This window comes from Antennarius striatus, chromosome 18 (genome assembly GCF_040054535.1).
Source record: "Antennarius striatus isolate MH-2024 chromosome 18, ASM4005453v1, whole genome shotgun sequence".
NCBI lineage: Eukaryota > Metazoa > Chordata > Actinopteri > Lophiiformes > Antennariidae > Antennarius > Antennarius striatus.
This window is the reverse complement of record NC_090793.1, coordinates 15411551-15431908: the sequence shown is the minus strand read 5'-3', so window position 1 is coordinate 15431908 and position 20358 is coordinate 15411551. Positions and strand designations below refer to the sequence as shown.

The window sequence follows — 20358 nt, the reverse complement described above, 5'->3', positions numbered from 1 at the left end:
CATCCATCTTTTCTCATTTCTCCCCTTTTGGATACACACCCTCAAGGATTTATTTGAGACCTTAATATTAGTGTATTATTTACTTTGGTCCTTTTTTTACTTAGTATGAGGACAAAAAACTGCAAAATGTGTTTAAAAACTACTGCTTTCATTTAATATTATTTGGACTTGACCAAGTCTGCTAGAAAATTCTCATTGACCTCAAACATCTGAGCTCAGTATTATGAGCTCAAAGCCTAAAAGAAGAAAAAAAAAAATCAGAAGTTACTGTGCATGCAGCCTGGCTCAAAGGTGAAGTTTGGTTTTCTAATACTTTTTTAAATTGAGTCAGTAAGGGAGGAGATTCTTAGTCATTCAATGGTTTCATTTTGCACAAAATAAGGGCTGTCATTCATTATTTCTTAACTCTTTCTGTAGTAAAACCATTTCCTTCAGTTATGTTACATTATGGCGTTGTGGATGGCAAACTGCAGCGGTCATTTGGCCAAAAACTGCTCATTTCAGTATGATGGCTTAAGTACAGAACCTCCTTCCCCCCCACATATGAAACCTGCAATCATTTTGTTTAACTGCAAAGTAATATAATTCACAGACTCCTGGAGGATAGCACATCGTGGGAAAAAGTCCACTGGATTCTATGTATTTTTCACTTGGCAGTCAAAGGAGAATAATGTTTTACAAGCTTTACTGTGATTATACAGAAACAAGAACGTTAGGCAATGGAGGAGCTGACAGTTTCCTCTGAGATCACTCATATGTTTATTCCAATGGAAACGCCTCCATTTATATCATTTTGTGCAGCGTGTCATCAGATGGCTGTGTAGAAACTTATCGCAGAAATTCATTATCTATGGGTTTTAAATTTAAAGCTACAGTATTAGGTTTAACCTTATCTCATTTTGCTTTGTAACTATCATTCCAGGCATCTAAATCTTATCAAATAATGTAAGTATATGTTTCTCAATTTTGAGTTGAGTGTCCCTTCATAGCCTGGTCCCCCCCCCCCCCCAGTAACTGAATGAACCTCATCCTAAAACCACACTGAACTGCTTTTACTCTCCTGTTTAATACAAACACTGGATGTCGTGGTCCATCGACCACGTAATCGTATTTTAGTATAAATTCATTTTAATATTTAATTATAACAGCTACTGTGTGAACAAAAACTGCTACCTGCCTTGATTTAACATAGAGCAAGGCTTGGGGTAACACTTGGATTTTCAACACATAAGGAAATAGTTTTGCAGCTTCATTTAGATTCATACAGTACAGTAGCTCCATCTCCGTTGACCTCAACAACAGATTCCACCCGCTGCCGTTGGTTTAGTTTCCTTTGTGCATAATTAGCTTTTTAAGAGGTATTTTCATTGGGGATTCTGTCTTCTTTGCAGCTGTTTATCGGTTTCTGTGGCCTTAAATAAATAATGGAGGAAAAAAAATCTATTGCAAGAGAAAGATTTCAACTTATTTACCGATAAAAGTCTCAGTGGTTGTTTGCTATGGAAAGTCTCTGATCTAGCAGCTCCTTCAAAGTGGCATCTGTGTAGAAATGTCTGTAATACCCCCCAGTAGTTTGTCTCAAAACCAAATTGTCTTGTTTCAGAATATGTCTGACATATAATCTGATAATTATTCATACATTTTCAGTAATTTTGATTTACTACATATTGTGAATGAGAAGAGTACCTGGATGAACTGCATTCCCCTCCTGAACATGAGCAAAGCGGAGGTAGCCTAACATTGTATTTTAAGTACAATGTGAGGAAATCCAATTTTTGTCTTTGACAAAATGAAAGGAAATGCAGTAAATCTTGATTGACAGTAGAAAATTAGTTCAGTTAGAAAATTATAATTCATCATTGAAATGAATGTTCCATAGGCCACACCGATACTGTATGGCCTATCTGCAAGAACTTAAAATGTACATAAAAGATCACCAGTGAAGAGTAACAAACCTTTAATCTTAAACATGTATCCAGTTACAAAGACATTAAGTGTCTAAAACAAGTTCTTCAGTCTGGGAAAAAGATTCTGCATCATCAACGGTGCAGAAATAACTGGCTGCAAGAAATTAGTCCTGCATTTTCCCATTGCAGAAACCAGAGTTTGCTGGGATGTCCTTTCTCAGTTGGACCGTCACAGTTCTGGTAGAAGCACGTCTGTAAGGACCCGACAGCTGCTGGTTCAGGATTAGCGCAGACAGACAATGTCTACAGACAGACGATGACATCACAGGGAATTCAGATTGTGATCAATAGGAGAGCTGAAGGGTGTTGATACTGCGCCTGGTGAGCTCAAGCCTTTTATGTCATTTGAATTTATTCCCATTGTCAGATTTAGAAAATACTCAAAGGAGCAACAAGGACTAGTTTATAGAATCTATCCTGTTATAATTAGAAAAATGTGAAGTGATATGTCAAACGACTGTGTTTCAAATCTTGAGAGAATTGTTAAACGTACCAAACATACCGAATGTGAATATTTAACCCTGAAAACCGCTGGTGCCATCTTAATCATAACAGGAGTTAAACTACAATCTGAACCCCGTACTGGACCCAGATATTTGTATTTGGGTCTCTTCATCAATTCCATTAGCAGAAAAGTGACAGTCTTTTAAAAGTGGAGAATTCACCACCAAACCACTTCATGTCCTATATTAACATGCCATCAGGATTTAGTGATTCCAAGAAAATTGTATAAAAAAACTTGAACATGAAGCATTTTATGCACATAAAACAAAAAAAAGTGAAACCCTTCAATTTTTTAAACTTCTACATTTTAAAAACATTCTAACTGTGCCATATTGTTCAAAGAAATCCAACGTCTTTTGGGGAGGTTGTTTGCTTTCATGTCATGTAGATTTGAAATGTGAGCATTGACATAATTTCAAAATGGTCCCAGTGAAAAATAAAAATGTCTCTTCAGAATGGGACGTGACTGCCAGCAGATGTAAGAGCTCCATTATATCCAAAATAATATACTCTAACTGTGGACAAGATTAATGCTGAGTTCAGGTTACTGTGAGGCAATAGTCAAAGAAGGGTGGATGATTGCTCCCCTTGAGTCTAAACAGTGACCATCCAGACTCATCTCCTTGAGACAGGGAGCTTGGCAAGAATACGTCATAAAATGGTTTCACACTTTAAAGTGAGTCTTTTTGCAGAACCAAGAAGCTGCTCGATACTGTAGTTGTAGGTAAACACACCATGTGAGACACTCCCAGGTCTGTGTGTACAGAGACATCCTTGTGTGTTTGTGGAAACATTAAATGGGACTTTGATGCCATCTAAAGTGCAGTTTTTATGGTGCAGCAGTATAGCAGTCTTTGACAGCTGGCAAAAAGTTCAGAGGATCAGGTTTAATCCTAAAAAAATGAACATTTTGTCTTTACAAGCAACCTCCGTGTCTGGTCTTTAATGCCTTTACGAAAAGCACAAACTGTCCTCTATCTTTGCCAGCAGAGAAACAGAGTCGTCACGAATACGACGAGTGCCATGGTGCAGTGTTTCTGGCTGTCCCTGTGCCATCCTGTGCAGTCATCTCGGGGCGGCAGAGGTCTGTCGCTGCTGTCTGCTCGGCCGTGCTCGGACAGCTGGCTGCTGGCTGAACACTGCACCAGAGGCATCTGGTAGGAGGTGGCCCGCTTCTCCTGCCGGTCCGGGCTGGAGCCGTCGCTGGGACGTTGGCCGTTGTAGAGCAGGTAGCGACCGTGGGCGTCCTGCTCCATGCGGAACAGCTCGTACTCGGTGTGGGGGAGCCGGATGCCCAAAGCCACGCAGCCGTTGGTTACGGTGACATCCTGCTCCACCCCGACTTGCCAGGAGCCCTGCACTCCGCACTCATTACCATTGAAGACATTGAGGAGGGAGGTGGTGGCCACGTCCATGGGAGTGACCCTCATGTGGTTAACTACAAGAGGAAAGACACCTGTTAGCTCAGATTACTGCTAAAGTGGACCACTAAAGAGTTACCCCAGCAATCCTGGTGACCTCCAGAGTAGTAATGTGGTGCTCACCAGGTAGTAAAAACATCTGGATTCTAACCAGAGTCTTGTTTTGGCCACCAAATAGTTGGGCAAGACCCCACTACAAAAAATAATCTCTGACAGATCATTGAATCAAGACGTCTGGTATTAATTAAATAAGGTTCCTTTTGTTCAAATATTTACTGTTGAGCCTTTTCTCTTTAAAATCTCAAGAAAGTTATTTTGGAAGGTCAATAAACAGGAAAAGTGCAAACTGAACACAATCTGCGGTATTAAATAAATAACAAGACAGAGACTGCAATGCACTGCACCCCTGAATTCAACATTTTACCCTGACCTACACATTTTTGTGCTTCTGGCTTGCTGAAAATGTTGCCTTTTGTTTTGTGATTATATCTCAGAGATGTGTACCTAAAAAGATATAAAGGGGAAAATTTGACCTTGCATAAGTTTTTGAAGGTCAAGGTTGTGATCTAATTTTCATCCCCTTGCCTCCCTGAATATAACACCTTTTGTTTTTCTTTCTGTTCCTGAGATACGTGCAAAAAAATGTACAAAAGTTGAAATTTAACCTTGACCTAGTTTTCTCTAGGTCAAGGTCATCATTTCATTTTCGTCCCCTTTACTGCTAATGTGCTTTATTTTTCATCTTTCTATTTGCAATGGTTGTGAATATATTTGGTGGACGGACTGACGAACACACCAACACAGACAATTACAAGACGTTACCGCTTCACGGGATGTAATAATCTTGAAAAAGTATTTAAACTACGTCAACTACTTTACATGGAGCATATTTGCATCCAATGAATTCGTTTTAGTTACTTTAAAATATTGTGTGAATTATAATGAAAAGAGCGACCAGTTTTTTACCTTTGAAGACAAAGTCCGTCCCACCCATGACGCGTGTGGAGTGGAGGCCTCGGCTGTAGCGCCCACGGGCGTAGATGGTGAAGGTGGGGTGCTTACAGACGGGGTCTGAGTAGTGGTAGTAGTGGCCCTCCCATGTGTGGTTGTTGTCATGGAAGATGAAGTGACGAGTGAGGAAAAGGACCTCAGGGCGAACTTCGCAGCGCTGACTCGCCCACTGACCGTACAGGCCGATGGTCAGATCGGCCTGCGGCGGCAGGATTGGTGGGTGAAACTCATCCGACCGGTAGATGATGCGACAGGCGATGCAGCCGTGGTCGTGATTCTGGAAAACAAAGCAGAGGAGAGGTGTTACATGGAAAATACAGAGGATGAGAGAGGGCTCTTCTTCTGATTGACCTTCAAACTATAACAGAATGCGACCAACAACTACCGTATTTTCCGCAGTATAAGGCGCACCGGATCAACTGAAAAAGTCTCTCATATGATACCTATCCAATTTTTCACTCTGCCATCAGTTTTCTATGTCATGAAATCCACATGAAAGGACGTTTGATGGAGGAAAAACTATTTCCTCCAGAACGAACCTCTTGGGTATTAGACGCCAGACAAGCTTCCAGCTTTTTCTTAGGCTGATCACATCGTTTTACATTAAAAGAAAGATGTTTGGTCACAAGTGAAGTCACACAACAAATACTGGGAAGAAATATACTCATTCTCATATGGAGAGAAAAGGGTTAGTGAGTCTGTAAAACCTCATAATTCCTGACTAATTATAATCATGTCAGATCACGTCTGTAAGTGGAGCCTCAGAGCAGCATGTGCTCGTACTATCTGGCTGGAGAAACGTTGTAAGGGCCTGACAACTCCGGAGCTGGAAGTCATCATTCCGGATTCCACAAAATTGCAGACCAAAGATTAAATTCTCGGGAGACGGTAGATATTTTTATTTGAGGGTGGTCAAACATTTAAGGCTTAACCTCCTGGATCCGATCACCCAGACAAGGAGTCAGATATAAGACTCAGAATGGTGAATGGAAAGAAGTATCACTCCATGCTTTAAATGAGAGTCTAAGTGCAGCTCCACAAACGCACTGGAGTGAGAGGTTAATGGGATGAGTGGAAGTGAAGCCCGCCGTGAGTCCAGCTGTGTTTGGGTGACGGCAGAGTGTACCTTGGCAAGAGAAAAAAAACACTGGGGATGAAGAAATAAATATAGAATTCAGAGAGAAAAATACACATATTTTAGCAAACTCAGTGTTCACGTATGTGAGGATGCAAGACAAAAGAGCGGGAGGTTGAGAGTTTAGGTCGCAGGTGTGGAAAACATGTTCCAGATCTGCGCAAACCTTTGAGGCCATAAAAAAACACAGACAGCAAGTCTGAGCCTAACAAAGAAAATACGACGAAGAACATCGTGTCCTTCCACGGATCTCTCCTCTTACATGCTGCCGCTGCTCATCCAGAGCCATGGATTTTAATCCCCCAAGGATCAAGGATAAAATCTAGAGCTGGATCCAGTTCTTCTAGTAGGACATCATGATTTGTCCCTGATTGGGTAATGTTATTTTGATTGCCCTATCATTATCCTAATATTGGAAAAACGTGAATAAAGTGATCTAGAATCCACATCCGTAGTCTGATTTGTATTATAATTAAATAAACTCTTATTTGGCCCAAGACTGACCCAATGATGCCAGATGGACAAAACCAGGGCAGAACAGCTCAAGATGCTGTTTCTTCAACCCAGCGCTCTGAACACACAAATCCACTGAACTGAAGTTGACTCACGTGAGCAGTGGGAAGAATTTTATCAGTTCCTCCTTCACCTCGTGTGGACCGTTGGAAAGATTTCAGTGAGAGAATAAACCTCAAGCAATAAAATGAAAATACCTCAGATTAAAAAAAAGTTAATATAACAGTTTGTAAGCAAGCAATCACCACCGTTAATGACTGTAAATGCTAGTTCAGAGGGGCCTCAGGAAAACTTCACACAAGCTTTATTGGAAAAAAATTATATTCAGGTTGCAAGTAAAGATTTTACTGCGGTGACGTCGCAATAATCTGGAGTATTCGCAGTAAAGGTTCAAGAAATTTATAGCTTTTATTGGATCGGCAGGGAGCATTTCTACAGAACTAAATTTAACAAAGATTTAAATATAATGACAAAACAGGTACAGCTTGACATCTTCTGAAATATGTTTATACATTTTATTGCATATGTGGAGGTAAAGCTACTGGTTAGCTTTAATTGGGGAATTGCTCGAGAAATGTTCTCAAATTTTCTTCTCAACTAACTCAGGAATGTTTCCCAAGAGGTGAGTTTGCCTTGGTTAACAAGTCTATCAGGTTTAACATCAGCTGTAAATTATCTGAGCCTCTATGTTATCAGTAAACCAAGACAAAGCAATAAAGATGATTATCAGTTAATCTCACGTTATAATAGTGCCCCATGTGATGTCAGAAAAGTCCTTGTATGAGCACAAGAGCACTCCAAAGCCTCCAAATACTCAGTTTATTGATCGAAGAGTTCATCCAAGTACTCGTCAAAACTGTGGGATGTATCTCAGTGGTCGGAGTCCCTGGGTTCAATCCCGGTCAACAGTAACCCTTTGGGGTCACAAGCCAGGGTCAACTGTTGGCTGGTCCCAAGCTCAGATAAACACAGGGGGTTACAGCAGGAAGGGGATCCAGCATAAAAAACTCCGCCAAACAAATATGTGTATTCATCTAAATGGAAAAGGATGACACGCTTTGGGAACTCTAAAGGGACAAGTTGAAAGGAAGTTCTTACCGAAGTCAAAACTGAACCAAACTCACATTCAGTAAGATTTTACTAAATCCATAGTTAAACTGTGTGAAAGCAGGGATTCAGTGAAGGTGTTCTCAGGAACTGGACAGACTGTGAAAGCCCAAAGTTCACAAATTACACCTTTACATTTAAAAGAAGAAACATTCTTAAGTCTGTGTTTTAGTCAAAGTATAAATGTCAGACTTCAAACTTTTGCTGAAATAAAATGCTGGCTCTTCCTGTTGAACTCAAAGCCCTTGTTGACCTTTACTAAAACCAAAGAGGACGGATCTGAATTTCATTTCAGTTACATTCATTAATTGCACTTTCTTGCTATTATTTTTGGCAGGACCTTTTGTTTGAGCTGACAGCAGAGACAATCCAAACCACAGCAGATCAGATATCTCACTTTATTTGCCAGCGGGTTCTCATTTGGGTATTTCTGAGGATTACCAACACAGTTAAGAAGACTTTGACCAAAAGATTTTTGCAAGAAATAAACTCTGTCACGCTTTAAAAAACATTTTAGTGATATTTAATCACATCTTACCAATATTTTTCTGTTTTTGCATCCTTGAACATCAATGAACAAGGTGATAAAACAGAAGAAACTGTGATTCTTTGCTGTTGCATCATTGCTGAGATCCACCCAATAATCACAAATTAACAACCAGGCACTAGAAAACCTTCCGGTCTTGGACCAGTTCTGGGTACACCGTTTGAGATCAAGGAGCTGGATAGTGGCCATGGTCATAAAAATCCCTGAAAAGAAACCATTACAACCTCAGGAGACGGTCAGACTTAAGAGCTTTGCTCTAAGACGGAGCGACATATTTCCTAACAGCGTTTCACCACAAACTAATTCACTCTAGGTGAATGGTCAACAGCCAATTGGGCCCAAAATCTACCAGAGCTATGAAATTAGACATCTGTAATACTGCAAGCACGCACTGCAAGCTTGTTTCTTTCTAGATGCATATTAAGGCCAGTTCACCCACAATCTAAAATAAATCATGAATATATGTCTATTTCTATTTACTAGTCTGGTATCTAGTTATGCACAGGTCTGCATGCTGAGGTTTTAAGAAAACTGCTTTTGGCCATTTCTGCCTTTATTCGATGAAAGTGAATGAAATTCAAAACATTCAAGATGATCTGGATAAAACTGCAATGGCATTGTAGTGCCTCACGTCCACGATGTAATCATCATTCCTACGACTTCCCTTCATACTACAAGCATGCCCAACACTATGTCTTTATTTTTATTTCGGAAAGTTTTGGCAGGAAAAAAAAGGCACATTCGACACTTTGATTTGAGCCTCAGGTATGCATAAAATCAGAGCTGGTATGCGCTCACTGGAATAATTCATATGACTGCATCATTCCAAATTCTAGGAATACCACATGTTGATCTCTCCCACAGATAGGCTGGGTTTCACATTGCACCTCTGAGGGCCAGAGGGGCTTAAGGTCATTACAACGCGATGGGGAGCTTGTCAGATCACTCCGCTTTGTGTTTACATTCTGATCAGCGGCACCAAGCCCCATCATCCCCGTACAAATGGATGTTTATTTAGACAGAACTGAACAAAGATTTGATTGTAATCTCTATAGAGGGTGACAGTGAAAACATCACTCTTGGGTTTCATCTAGTGGGAAACTGCAGCTCAGCAAAGTAAATACGTACAGAAATTACATCCTGTAAGCATTGCTGATCACAGAAAAGAGCTCTTTTTAGCTGGAGATGTGAAAGATGGAAACAGAATATGCATAGTTTCTGGTTTCCACCAGTGCAAATGTTAGCATATACGGGCACGACTGTCGATAGAAACCCTGGACCAGAATTTGCATTAAATGGTGTTGGATGGCTGTTTGTTACCACTGGCTGGTGACAGATTATTGTCAGAAAGTTCAGACAGAAAGTTCAGTTTTATATTGGATACACTTAAGATAAACTCACACAATAGTATGTGATATGTAACGTCAGTTAATGTCTGTGTGTGTGTGTGTGTGTGTGTGTGTGTATGTGTGTGTGTGTGTGTGTGTGTGTGTGTGTGTGTGGTCTTTCCAATGTGGAGGGTTGACACAGTTGGAGTTCACCAGAGGTTCTTTTCCAGGTTTCTAAAAACAAATCCCAACAACCAGACGGGTTGTGCATTCCAATAAACGCAGAGACGAGTCTTGCTGTGACTCCTAATGTGACTTCACTCTGTAACCCTCTGACAGGTAACCGTGACACACCTGCAGTGTATAGGAACATGGACTATTAATTTTGATATACCAGAAAACAAAATATACACAGATATCAAAACTAATTCACATGGTCTAATATTCAGTCATTCATGATAATAATAATAATAATAATAATAATAATAATAATAATATTCATTCATTCATTCTCTAAACTGCTTATAATGTTTACAGTCCATTCCAGCTGACATTGGATGGGAGGTGGGTTATGTCCTGGACAAACTGCCAATTTATTGCAGGGCCACATGAAAGATGATGAACAATCCCAATGAAACCAAGGGGCAATTTTAGAGTGAACAATTCACATTTTGGTGGAGAGGGGAAACCATAGAAACCAGAAGGAATCCATACCAACACGGGCAGAACAGATAAACTCCACACAGAATAGTTTGAGGTGACTTTGGACCCCAGGACCGTCTTGATCTGAAGCAACAGGGGACAACCAAGGCTTGTGGGATTCAGCATCTGACAGCTGTTAGTGCTAATCCAAAATGTCATGGTAATATCCTAAGATATTTTTGAGGAAGAAGAAGCAGTGGCCAGGCATTACAGCAGCATGTAGACCTTTCAATAAGTAGATGATGATGTTACTGGCTCAGCTGCCTAGAATATGTTCTAACCTCTGTGTTATAGGCAGTGCTATGGGTTTGTACAAAAGAATTTATCTGGAAAAAATCAAAAAATGATATTTGGTTTTGGCATTTTGGGGGATATCAAAATGCCAAAACCCAGGGTCAAACCAAAGAGCTTTAGATCTTCAGCCTCCCAACTCAGCTATTTTGGCTGATAGTGAACAAGTTTGACTGGAACTCAGCTATTTTGGCTGACTTTAATATGAACCAAGGCAGTTAACTGGTCAGCAAATAGCCAGAAACCACCATTCCTAGAGTTACATTACATTTGTGGCAAATAAAGCCAAAAGAAAACATTCTAAAACACAAGAAGGAACAAAAAATAATTTATTGTGTAGCAGAATTAATTAAACACAAATTATACTCTGGTAATCACTTCAAATAGGATCAATTTATAGGATTGATTTGTAATCCCTTGGGAGATGAATTCTACAGTTGTGACTAAACCGGTTTTGTCCAAATGACACCCAGCAGCTACATTTGCTTCGATCGAGCTACGCTTTGCTCGAGACACAATCATTACGGTCATACCTTGGCGTTCTGCAGGGCCATCTGGTAGCTGGATGGCTTGTAGTACAGCCTCTGGGATGGCTCGGTGTGGATGTCTCCTAGAAACAGCTCCTCCACTAGATGATCCAGGTTATGGTGCAAATACTGCTTCTCTACCCTCAGCAGCTGAAGCTCATGCATGGCAAAGTTCAGTTCCCTGGAGCAGTCGAAGCCGCCCTCCTCGCTCCACAGCTCGTAGATCAGGCTAGGCTCCCAGGGGCCCTTCACGGCTCCCCTGCAGCTGTGGTTGAGCCTCTGGCTGAGCTCTTTGGCCACGAAAGCCGTGTGACAAACCATCTGAACACGGTGCAGGTGATACTCTGCCTCGGTACCTCCACGGATGATCCAGGAGGCCTGGCGTAAGCGCAGACGACCCCAGATTATGAGGGTGTATGTGGGCTTGGTGCAGTGATTGTCCTCGTAGTAGAACTGGTGAGCCTGGAAGGTGTTGTTGGAAAAGAATCTGTAGGACCGTGTCAGAAACTCAGGGCCTGGTCGCACCTCACAGCTTAAAAAAAAGAATGAAAAAAAGGTTTAAATGAATACTGAAACTCAAAATGGTTGTAACTCTTCTAGAAATGGGATTTTGGCATAAAAACATTAATTTAATCTGCATCCATTTCCGACTTAAGTCGTCTCGTCTTGAAGAAGAAAATGGATAAACGGTTGGATATTTAGCTGAGGTCAAATTCAAAGTTAAGTCCAATGTCAGTAACTGTTTGAATAAATGAATTCTTTATATTTTATATTCAATGAATTTTCTTTGAAATTGTTTTACTTTGGTGTCGGAGGAATGAGGAAATTTATCCTACAAGACAAGATTTAATGCCCACACATAATTTCAAGCCTTATTTACCTGGTGGACACCCAGTGTCCCTCTACATTTGGAGGCATCTGCACAGTGATCCGGGCTCCATTGTGAAGGTGCTTCAACATGTGCTGACACTGCGAATCTCTGGCCAACCGGCCGAAGGTTTTCTCCAGGGAGAGCCGGCCTGAGTGACCATCTGAATGCTGAATGGTCGAACCTTCAGCCCAGCCTGAAGGGACAATAAAGACACCAAAGGTTCAGCGAAGGCAGTCATTATTCTTTTCTTTATTTTCTATTTTAATGTATACAGTATTTTTCATACATTGTATATTCTATGTTAGAAATGAATCCAGAGTTATTTTACAGATACTGATGCATAATTTAAAGCTGAATATTGGAAAACGAAGACTTACACATCCAAACCAAAGGCTCTCTGCTAACACAGAGAAACATGTGAACTGCTAAGTTAATAAAGGAAATAGAACGTCAGCGGCTCTGACATTTGAAAACTATGAATGCACCCTCAATGCAACACATGAAACAATGGGCTGAGTTTAAAGGATAAAAGATCGGAAATGAAAGCATTTTCAAATCCAGCAGCCAAAGAAAAGCCTTCAAGCTCACATTCCATCCAGACTCATTTCTTAATATACTCTAGATACCATCTAAAGAAAAATAACTTTGAATAATTAACTTTGACTATGAAGACTGCCTAGAAATGTGTGTATTGGGTTTAGCTTACCTAAACATATCCTTTGTTTAATGCCCTGATTGCCTCTGTGCTCTTCCATTTGAGACAAAATCCATACAATGAGTAACAAAAACATCTGATTAGAAGAAGCCAGAATCTCAGGGAAGAACAAAGATCCATCCAGTTATTTCACACCCAATGAGGCAGCGGCTATGTGTGTTAACTGAGGCTTGTGTGTGTAAATCACCACATCACAGCGCTGCTCAGTCAAAGCTCTGGACGGTTCAGGGAGACTTGATCCCAGACTCAGCTGGTGGCATTAGTAACGCTGCTCTGCCGTTTGGAACCACATTAAAAATCAAAGTAAAGACTTCACAGTTTACTGAATTTTATGTGTGAATGTGTGTTTGTGATGTGTGTGAGGCTTTTTATTTTTTTATTTTTTTTTTGCACCTGTAGTTGGATCTGAGCTGCAGCAATGACCCTGACTTGTGTTTTCACAATAGTCAGAGGATTAACTGCAAGCGTGTGAATTTGTATAGAGACCCTCAAACAACAATGTAAATATTTTTGTGTACAGAAATACAAACAAGCAGGACAGGAGAACTAACTGAATTACTCACACTATGAATCTCTATCCTAGATAAGTGTGTTACTACACCAAAAGTTCCATGATCGTTTGATGATTCTTTGCCTGGCACATCCTTCAACTCAGTTTCATGATAATCAGTCCTGCAGCTAATACACAAACGACAAAAATTGCCCCAAAACATCCATCCTCCAACATTAAAAACATTTCAATATTCCTGACTTCTTCTGTTTTTTTATTGATGGTGGTAGAGTGCTGTAATTTCCTGTTATTAGTCCAAAGGTCTGAACCATCCAGAAAAGAACTTTCATACAATAATCCTACTGAACCATGGTTGCTTTTTTTTTAAAATTAAGCCTCAAACATTCATGCTACCAAATGAAGTAATCTGAAAATTATGAGTATGAAAAAACACAAGTATGCTGTTAATGTCTGGTTGGTTTCCTCCCACCTTCTCCTCACTAAAAAATGTTGGAAGCACAAGATGCTTCTTATTTTATGGTTTTTGATTACATATGTGTGTAAATAAAATTGTTCTGACACAGAATCAAAAGCATCTGACTGAGACTTCATTAAGATTATTTTGTGGCTTTGTGAAAATATCACAATTACAATGAAAGGTCTTTACCGTTATTTTAAACAGAGTTACTAATACGTTTTGCTATTTTATTGCAACAAAACCAAACGAAAACTCAAAAACATGATTACTAATGAATTAAATAAGGAAATTCCTGTTTATAAGTAAAAATAAAATCCTAAGTAGTATTTTTGTGAAACTTATTTCTCAGAGGATTTGTCACGTAAGTCACTCAAACAACTTTAAGGGGTATTTATTGTATGAATTTCTTCCAATAGCTTTCTTAAAAAAACTCCCTGCATTATAGCAATAATCAGACTGGCTAGACTCAAACCTTCTCCAGTCCTTCGCCACTGCTTTCCCAAACATCCCTCTATCTAAATCAAAGAGCCCACAAAACTCCCAGAACCCTAAACCACAGAGAACAGTTCCAATTGGCTTAATCCCACTGGTGAGCTAACAGCATTGGGACCCTTGACAAACGGAGAAACTCAACATCATTTATGGGAAGAGAAAAATCCCCAAGTGATGGAGTACAACCCAGATAAAGGACCTTTACAGTAATTATATTATCTTAGCATTTGGCTGTTAACTTGTAGAACTGTGGAGTACTCAGATACTCAGGAGGTACTAAGGGTTGAGACGTTTTATAACGTAAAATAGAATTCTAGTGAAACAAATGTTAAATTCCAATACACATTTATCTGACAGCGGTAACTAAATTATGTATTCCTTTGTGCAAATCTCCATTTTGCATTCAGCTGGATCCAAGATTTACAACTAAAGTCTTCAGACACACTGGCAGCTCAATAAACTGTAGGCTCTATGAGCTATTTGAGTCTATTGATATGAGGACAAATTCATAAATGCTAATATTGCTATAGGATGTTTAACACCAAACAAAAGAAAAGCTAAAGTTATTGGTGTATACATTCATTTTAAAGGGACCAAAGGCATTACTGTTTCAGATTTACACTCCAGTTGCTTTAGTTTGTCCCCAAAGCAACTGGACTTTTCAAACGTCAGGGAATACCAAATGTCTGCAGGATTCACCATTATGGAAAAATGAAAGACTCCACTTTGTGCCAATCCATCCTGTGGATGATGAATATGTAATGGAAAAACAAATGTTTTGACTCACATTAAGGAATCTTATCCTTGAAGCACTGTGGATGTCTGTACAATTTCTGTGCTAATCTGACAAATAGCTGGCCAATCATTCCACAAAACACCAAAAACATTTACTTCTCATGTCACCTTGAGGTTAAGGAAAATCAACAGGACTCATCCTCTGGGAATCGGTTATCAACACCATATTTATTGCCAGTCCAGTGCGATGAAAACGGTGATTAAGAGTCTATCTGGAACTGTCGTCACTTTGGCCAGACGTCTTGCACGGGAAATAATCTAAGTATGTGTTGTGCTTCCAGAGAGAGCTTCATGGAAACTTGAATTTAAAAACAGCATGGTGTACCCTTCACAGTGACATGAATTTGTGAAACAACAAATTCTATCTTCAGGCTAATTTCAAAGTCTAACCAGCCTTGAGCTTGGAAATGTTTATATTTCCAAGCTCAAGGCTATATTCTAAAGCTCAATTTAATAATAAAACACATATGGACCAGAATAAACCATTCAAGCTGTCAAAAATGCGAACATCTTCAGTTCTGTGACAAAAAGCCTCTCCTGAAGATCATATCTATTCACCGAGAACAATGACTAGTCTTTTCTGTTTCATCAAACATTCATTCTTTACCATCAGCCCAGCTTCCTCTGAATAAAACCCTGCTGATGAGGTGGGTCATCAGGCTGCCACAGCATCACCTACACCACCCACATCCATCCTCTGATGGTAACCTACTCACCTCTGCTCATCAGACTCATGTCAGCACGATTTCTACTGAGGTTTAACGTGATTTCAGATCGTGTCGATCTTGAGAGCCTGAAACATTTGAGTATTTGTCATCACGTTTCTTTTATTGGCACTGGAACATGCTGGAGTTTCATTTATGCCACTGAGATGAACTTACAGGCCATTTCTTTAATTTTAAGTTACTTTGTAAGTAATATGCTTTGTACACTATATGTTACACATTAATATGTAACTATATGAATTCACGTTTCATACTAGTTTAGTGTTTATTCTCACAGTGACTTCACATTTACTGTGACTATTGAAGTAACATTTAATTAACAGCACATCAATGGTCTCTCAGACACATTTCATTGATCAATATTGAAATTTTTCTTAAATGTTAGAGCAACTCTAGAATGATAACATCAAAATTTTGAATCTACTTTGAAAATGTGATTTTAAAAAAAAATCTAAAGTATTTATTTTTTCCCCCCAATTTCCTGGATTTTCAATGAGTAAAATCTCACACATCTTCACACAGAGAAAGTTTTGCAGACAAGAGGTAAAAGATCATTCAGCAATCAGATGAATGAATAAATCCATGAATTTAAGAATTAATCATTTCTTGACCCGACCAGGCAGTCACCCTTTTACACACTACTGAGTTACAGACGCAGTAAATCCTGGACGCAGCAGAAGTCATATGAGACTCACATAACGGTGAATTATGAGCAGACTTTTATAAACTTCGCGTTTCTTCCCCAATACGTACTAATCCAGACTGACAGACTGTTTTCATTGCCACTCCGACAGGCTGCAATAATACATCACTTAATTGAACGTTAGATCCACTTAAACACACTTAGGAATAAGTGGACTCCCATCTCCATCCAGACGTCTCCTTCCCCTGTCAGGCAGCAGATGGATCGGATCAAAGGCAGACCCACAACCCTCTGCTGCTCAGACGGGTGTTTTCATCAGCAACCAACCCCCAGGGAAGCTTTTTTATTGCTCTTTATTCTCAAAACATGCTCATTGTTGTTGTTGCTATTAGTCCAAACGCATCTACTGTTGTTGGATGAACACAACCATGATGGTGAACAGGTGTGCTCACCTGGCACGTCTATGAAGAAGAGAGGGGAGAAAAAAGTTTCTGGAGTAGCTTAAATATGTCATTTAGTTGATGTCCCCCACTTTTTTTTTGTTGCTAAAGCGCATTTTATACAACAATCCGTCTTTCATAGGGTGTGGAAGTATTTTTTGTTTGTCTCGGAAGAGTTTCTTACCCAAAAAAGCAATAAGAAGAAGAGTAGATGACGGCGACATTCCGGAATAAAAACGAGCTCCACTAGTCAGGGTTTTCCTTGTTTATTCCGAAACAAATCCTCACGTTATGCATCCATCGCTCCTGTGGTATCCGAGCATCATAGGTAACGCGTCTCCGATCGGATGGAGTGAGTACTATTACAACTACCTCTATGCATGAGTTTCAAAACAAAGGACGCGCTCACGGGAAACGCGTGGAAGTCCAAACTTTAGTGCGCGTCACGCTGCGCGTTTCAAGCGCTGTCGTTCGCTGAAGAAATAAAGCGGATCGCCTGTTTTTACGCGCGTCATCCGTACGTCCTGCGTCCTGGAGGAGTGTTTCAGAATGGACTGCAAAAAAACTCTCCCTGCCTTTGTAGGGACGTTATGGGCGTGGAGTAGACCTACTGTATGTGTTCCCATGAGGCGCACACTGCAAAAAAAAAGAGAAAAAAAAAAATTACGCAAGGTGTGTCTTAATCCTAAGAGATCTTCAAATGATTTTTAATTTTATTTTATTTCTTAATTAAATAAAAAATAAATACCTCAAATAAATACCTTACGCGAACTAAGCATCAGAATCTTACCATCACAAGAAATAATTTCCCTTACTTAGGGATTAATAAAGGATAATAATAATAATAATAATAGTAATAATAATAATAATAATAATAATAATAATAATAATAATAATAATAATAATAATAATAATAATAATAATAATAATAATAATAACAATAATCATCATCATCATCATTATTATTATTATCATTATTATCATGATCTTCCTTATCATCGTCATCATCATCATCATAGGTACATTATGATAGGTATACAGTATGTTCGTTTGCAGAACTGTACATTTGAACTCCTTTTGTATTTGCAAATGTAAATTATACCACTCTAAATAATGATTTTCTCGTTAGAAACATCTTTTTTTCCGGAGTATTTTCATACAGGAATTTGCTTTACGATATCAGGAGCCCACACCAGTAGAGTTACAGAAACATGCAGGAAGATTACTGGAAGAATTCAAATGAACCTTAACCTGTGACTCACTGAGGAACAGAAGTACCGTATATCCCACTAGACCCAGAAAAAAGGGTTCCTTTTATTAAGTAATTTAAAAACTTCTTGAGAACCTTAAGAACCATAAAGACAGACACAAATCTTAATATTCATATTAAGGGTAATATTTGTGATCTCTTTTGAGTTAAGTCCCAACTCTGTGAGACCCTAACCTTAACCAACTCAATCGAAAAGCTTCCTCTATAGAAGCATAAACACAATTTTTTGTGTAAAATCTTATTATTGTATAGAACTAAAGACAGAGTGATCAAATCTTGTGTTATTTCAGAATACAGTAACATAGGCGTGCATCACCTTTGTATTCTGACTGACCAGTCAAAGTGTTTACAACACAAACCTGCACACATTCATGCACACATTCATACAGTGGTGGCTGAGGTTACTGAACAAGGCACTGGATGCTCATCAGAAGTGTTAGCCCTTCACACAATCACTCACACACCATTGGGATCATTTTGGGTTTGGGGATTCCGTTTCTTGTTTAAGGACACTCTGATATGTTGAACAGCCGACATTCCAGACGAACACTCCACGTCCTGATCCACGCTCGCCTGGAGTCATCATGGGACCCCTGTGAAACATTACTGTTATGTTTTCATGGATTACATCCTCTTTCAAAGCGGTGATGTAATTGTCAGTATTCGTATGTTCGTTCGTCCGTCCGTTCGTATGTCCACCAAATATCTTCGCAACTGTTGTAGATAGAAAGATGAAACAAAAAGCACATGACTCGGGCAGCAAAGGGGATGAGAATGAGATGATGACCCTGACCTTGAGAAAACTAGGTCAAGGTCAAATTTCAACTTTTGTACAGTCAGGAACCGGATAAGATAGATGAGGGAGAAGGCCAGTGTGAGTAAGACCATCGATCAAAGCTAGTGTTTACTCACACTGGCCTTCTCCATATACACTAGTCTATGCACCAGTTGGATCATGGGTCTTTTATTAAAAGACTCTGACCTATGAAAGTAGGTCAGGGTAAAATTTTGAATTCAGGGGTGTTGTGGGATGTTGCAGGTCTGTGACTGCCTATTTCCTAGTTTCATTTGTGTCCAACATCCTGCTTGTTATCCATCATAATGAAAGCCGAACATTCCTATTGACCCAGACTCTAAAATTATACACCTTCTCATCTTATCCTGCCTGGAGGGGGCAACAACAAGGAATCTCCACAGAGCATTCGCCTCCCCAACACCTGTTATCTGTCTGTGTGTGTGTGTGTGTGTGTGTGTGTGTGCGCGCGTGTGTGTGTGTGTGTGTGTGCGTGTGTGTATGTGTGTGTGTGTGTGTGTGCGTGTGTAAGACCTTAGCCTTGAGATTCTGACCATCTCTTTTCAACTTGTAGTTCAATGTTGTCGTCTCTCTGTTCTGTTGACCCTGAGGCGAGAGTTCCAGCTCCTCTTCATTCACCCACTCAGTCAATCTGACAGTAAGCCAACTGGGTTTTAAGTATTTGCCTGCACAAAAACACAAAACCTACTTTTACCTTTTGTGAAACTATACCGTTTCCCACCTTGAACTTACCGCTACTACTTATTACCAACTTAAGGACCTGTATGCATTTATAAATTTAAATCAAATTGTGAATTAAAAGGAAATCTTGGAATGTTGAGTTAGGAGTTGTTAAGACTGGAGAAATGTGTCCATAGGATCGCATTCATTTAACATTGTCCAACCCATAGTGAACAAAAAAGATCATCAAAATCGGGGCTATACTAGTTGCAGTTTGACCTTGAGCTGACTGGTGTAGTGAGATCAGCAGCAGATATCTGGTAATCTCCCTTCTCTCAAACTGCACCACCATAAATTATTTTCTTTCATCAACTGGCAGTCTTCAACCTTAATCAGCGCTGAAACAAGTGACATCATTCAAGATAATTGTCTGCGATTTCACTCAACTCCATTTGAAGTCTCAAAAGAATTTCGGTTGTCTTGCATTACTCTACTCCACATATGTGAGCCAGCCTTTTCCTACGTGAAGATCATCGAGGCCAAATATCGTTTCCACCATGACTGATGATCGGGTGCTTGAGGTTCTCTCTCAGCAGCTACTGTCCTGACTACGAATCCCTGGCTGATTCCATTCAGTGCAAGTCATCAGAGTGAACTCAGGAAATGATAAAAAATGTACGTACCAGTAGTTGTGTTGTGTGATATGGGCTCATGTGGTTATGCAAGGTAAACCAATGGAAATTGTACATATAAAGAATTATCAATATATTTACAAATAAATACACGTTTTGCATTTTGGTAGTAGGTAGATCATTTCCACTTACTCATTTTATAAGTAGCTCACATGCTGTAAAAATGTGAGCACCCCTGATCTAGAGTCGGTGTTTCAATAAATCTGCTTAAACAGACGCC

The 20358-nt window shown here is 39.6% G+C and overlaps 1 protein-coding gene across 1 annotated transcript; it reads right to left on the bottom strand.

Annotated features, from left to right (window-relative positions):
• Positions 1–1940: 1940 nt before the first annotated feature.
• On the bottom strand, positions 1941–17236 carry LOC137612142 (protein APCDD1). Its single transcript, XM_068340510.1, has 5 exons — positions 16887–17236; positions 11934–12117; positions 11060–11585; positions 4859–5180; positions 1941–3909 (listed from the first exon to the last, which is right to left on the bottom strand). The coding sequence occupies exons 1-5, from the start codon at positions 16924–16926 to the stop codon at positions 3446–3448; spliced, it is 1536 nt and encodes a 511-aa protein (XP_068196611.1). The 5' UTR covers positions 16927–17236; the 3' UTR covers positions 1941–3445.
• Positions 17237–20358: the final 3122 nt, after the last annotated feature.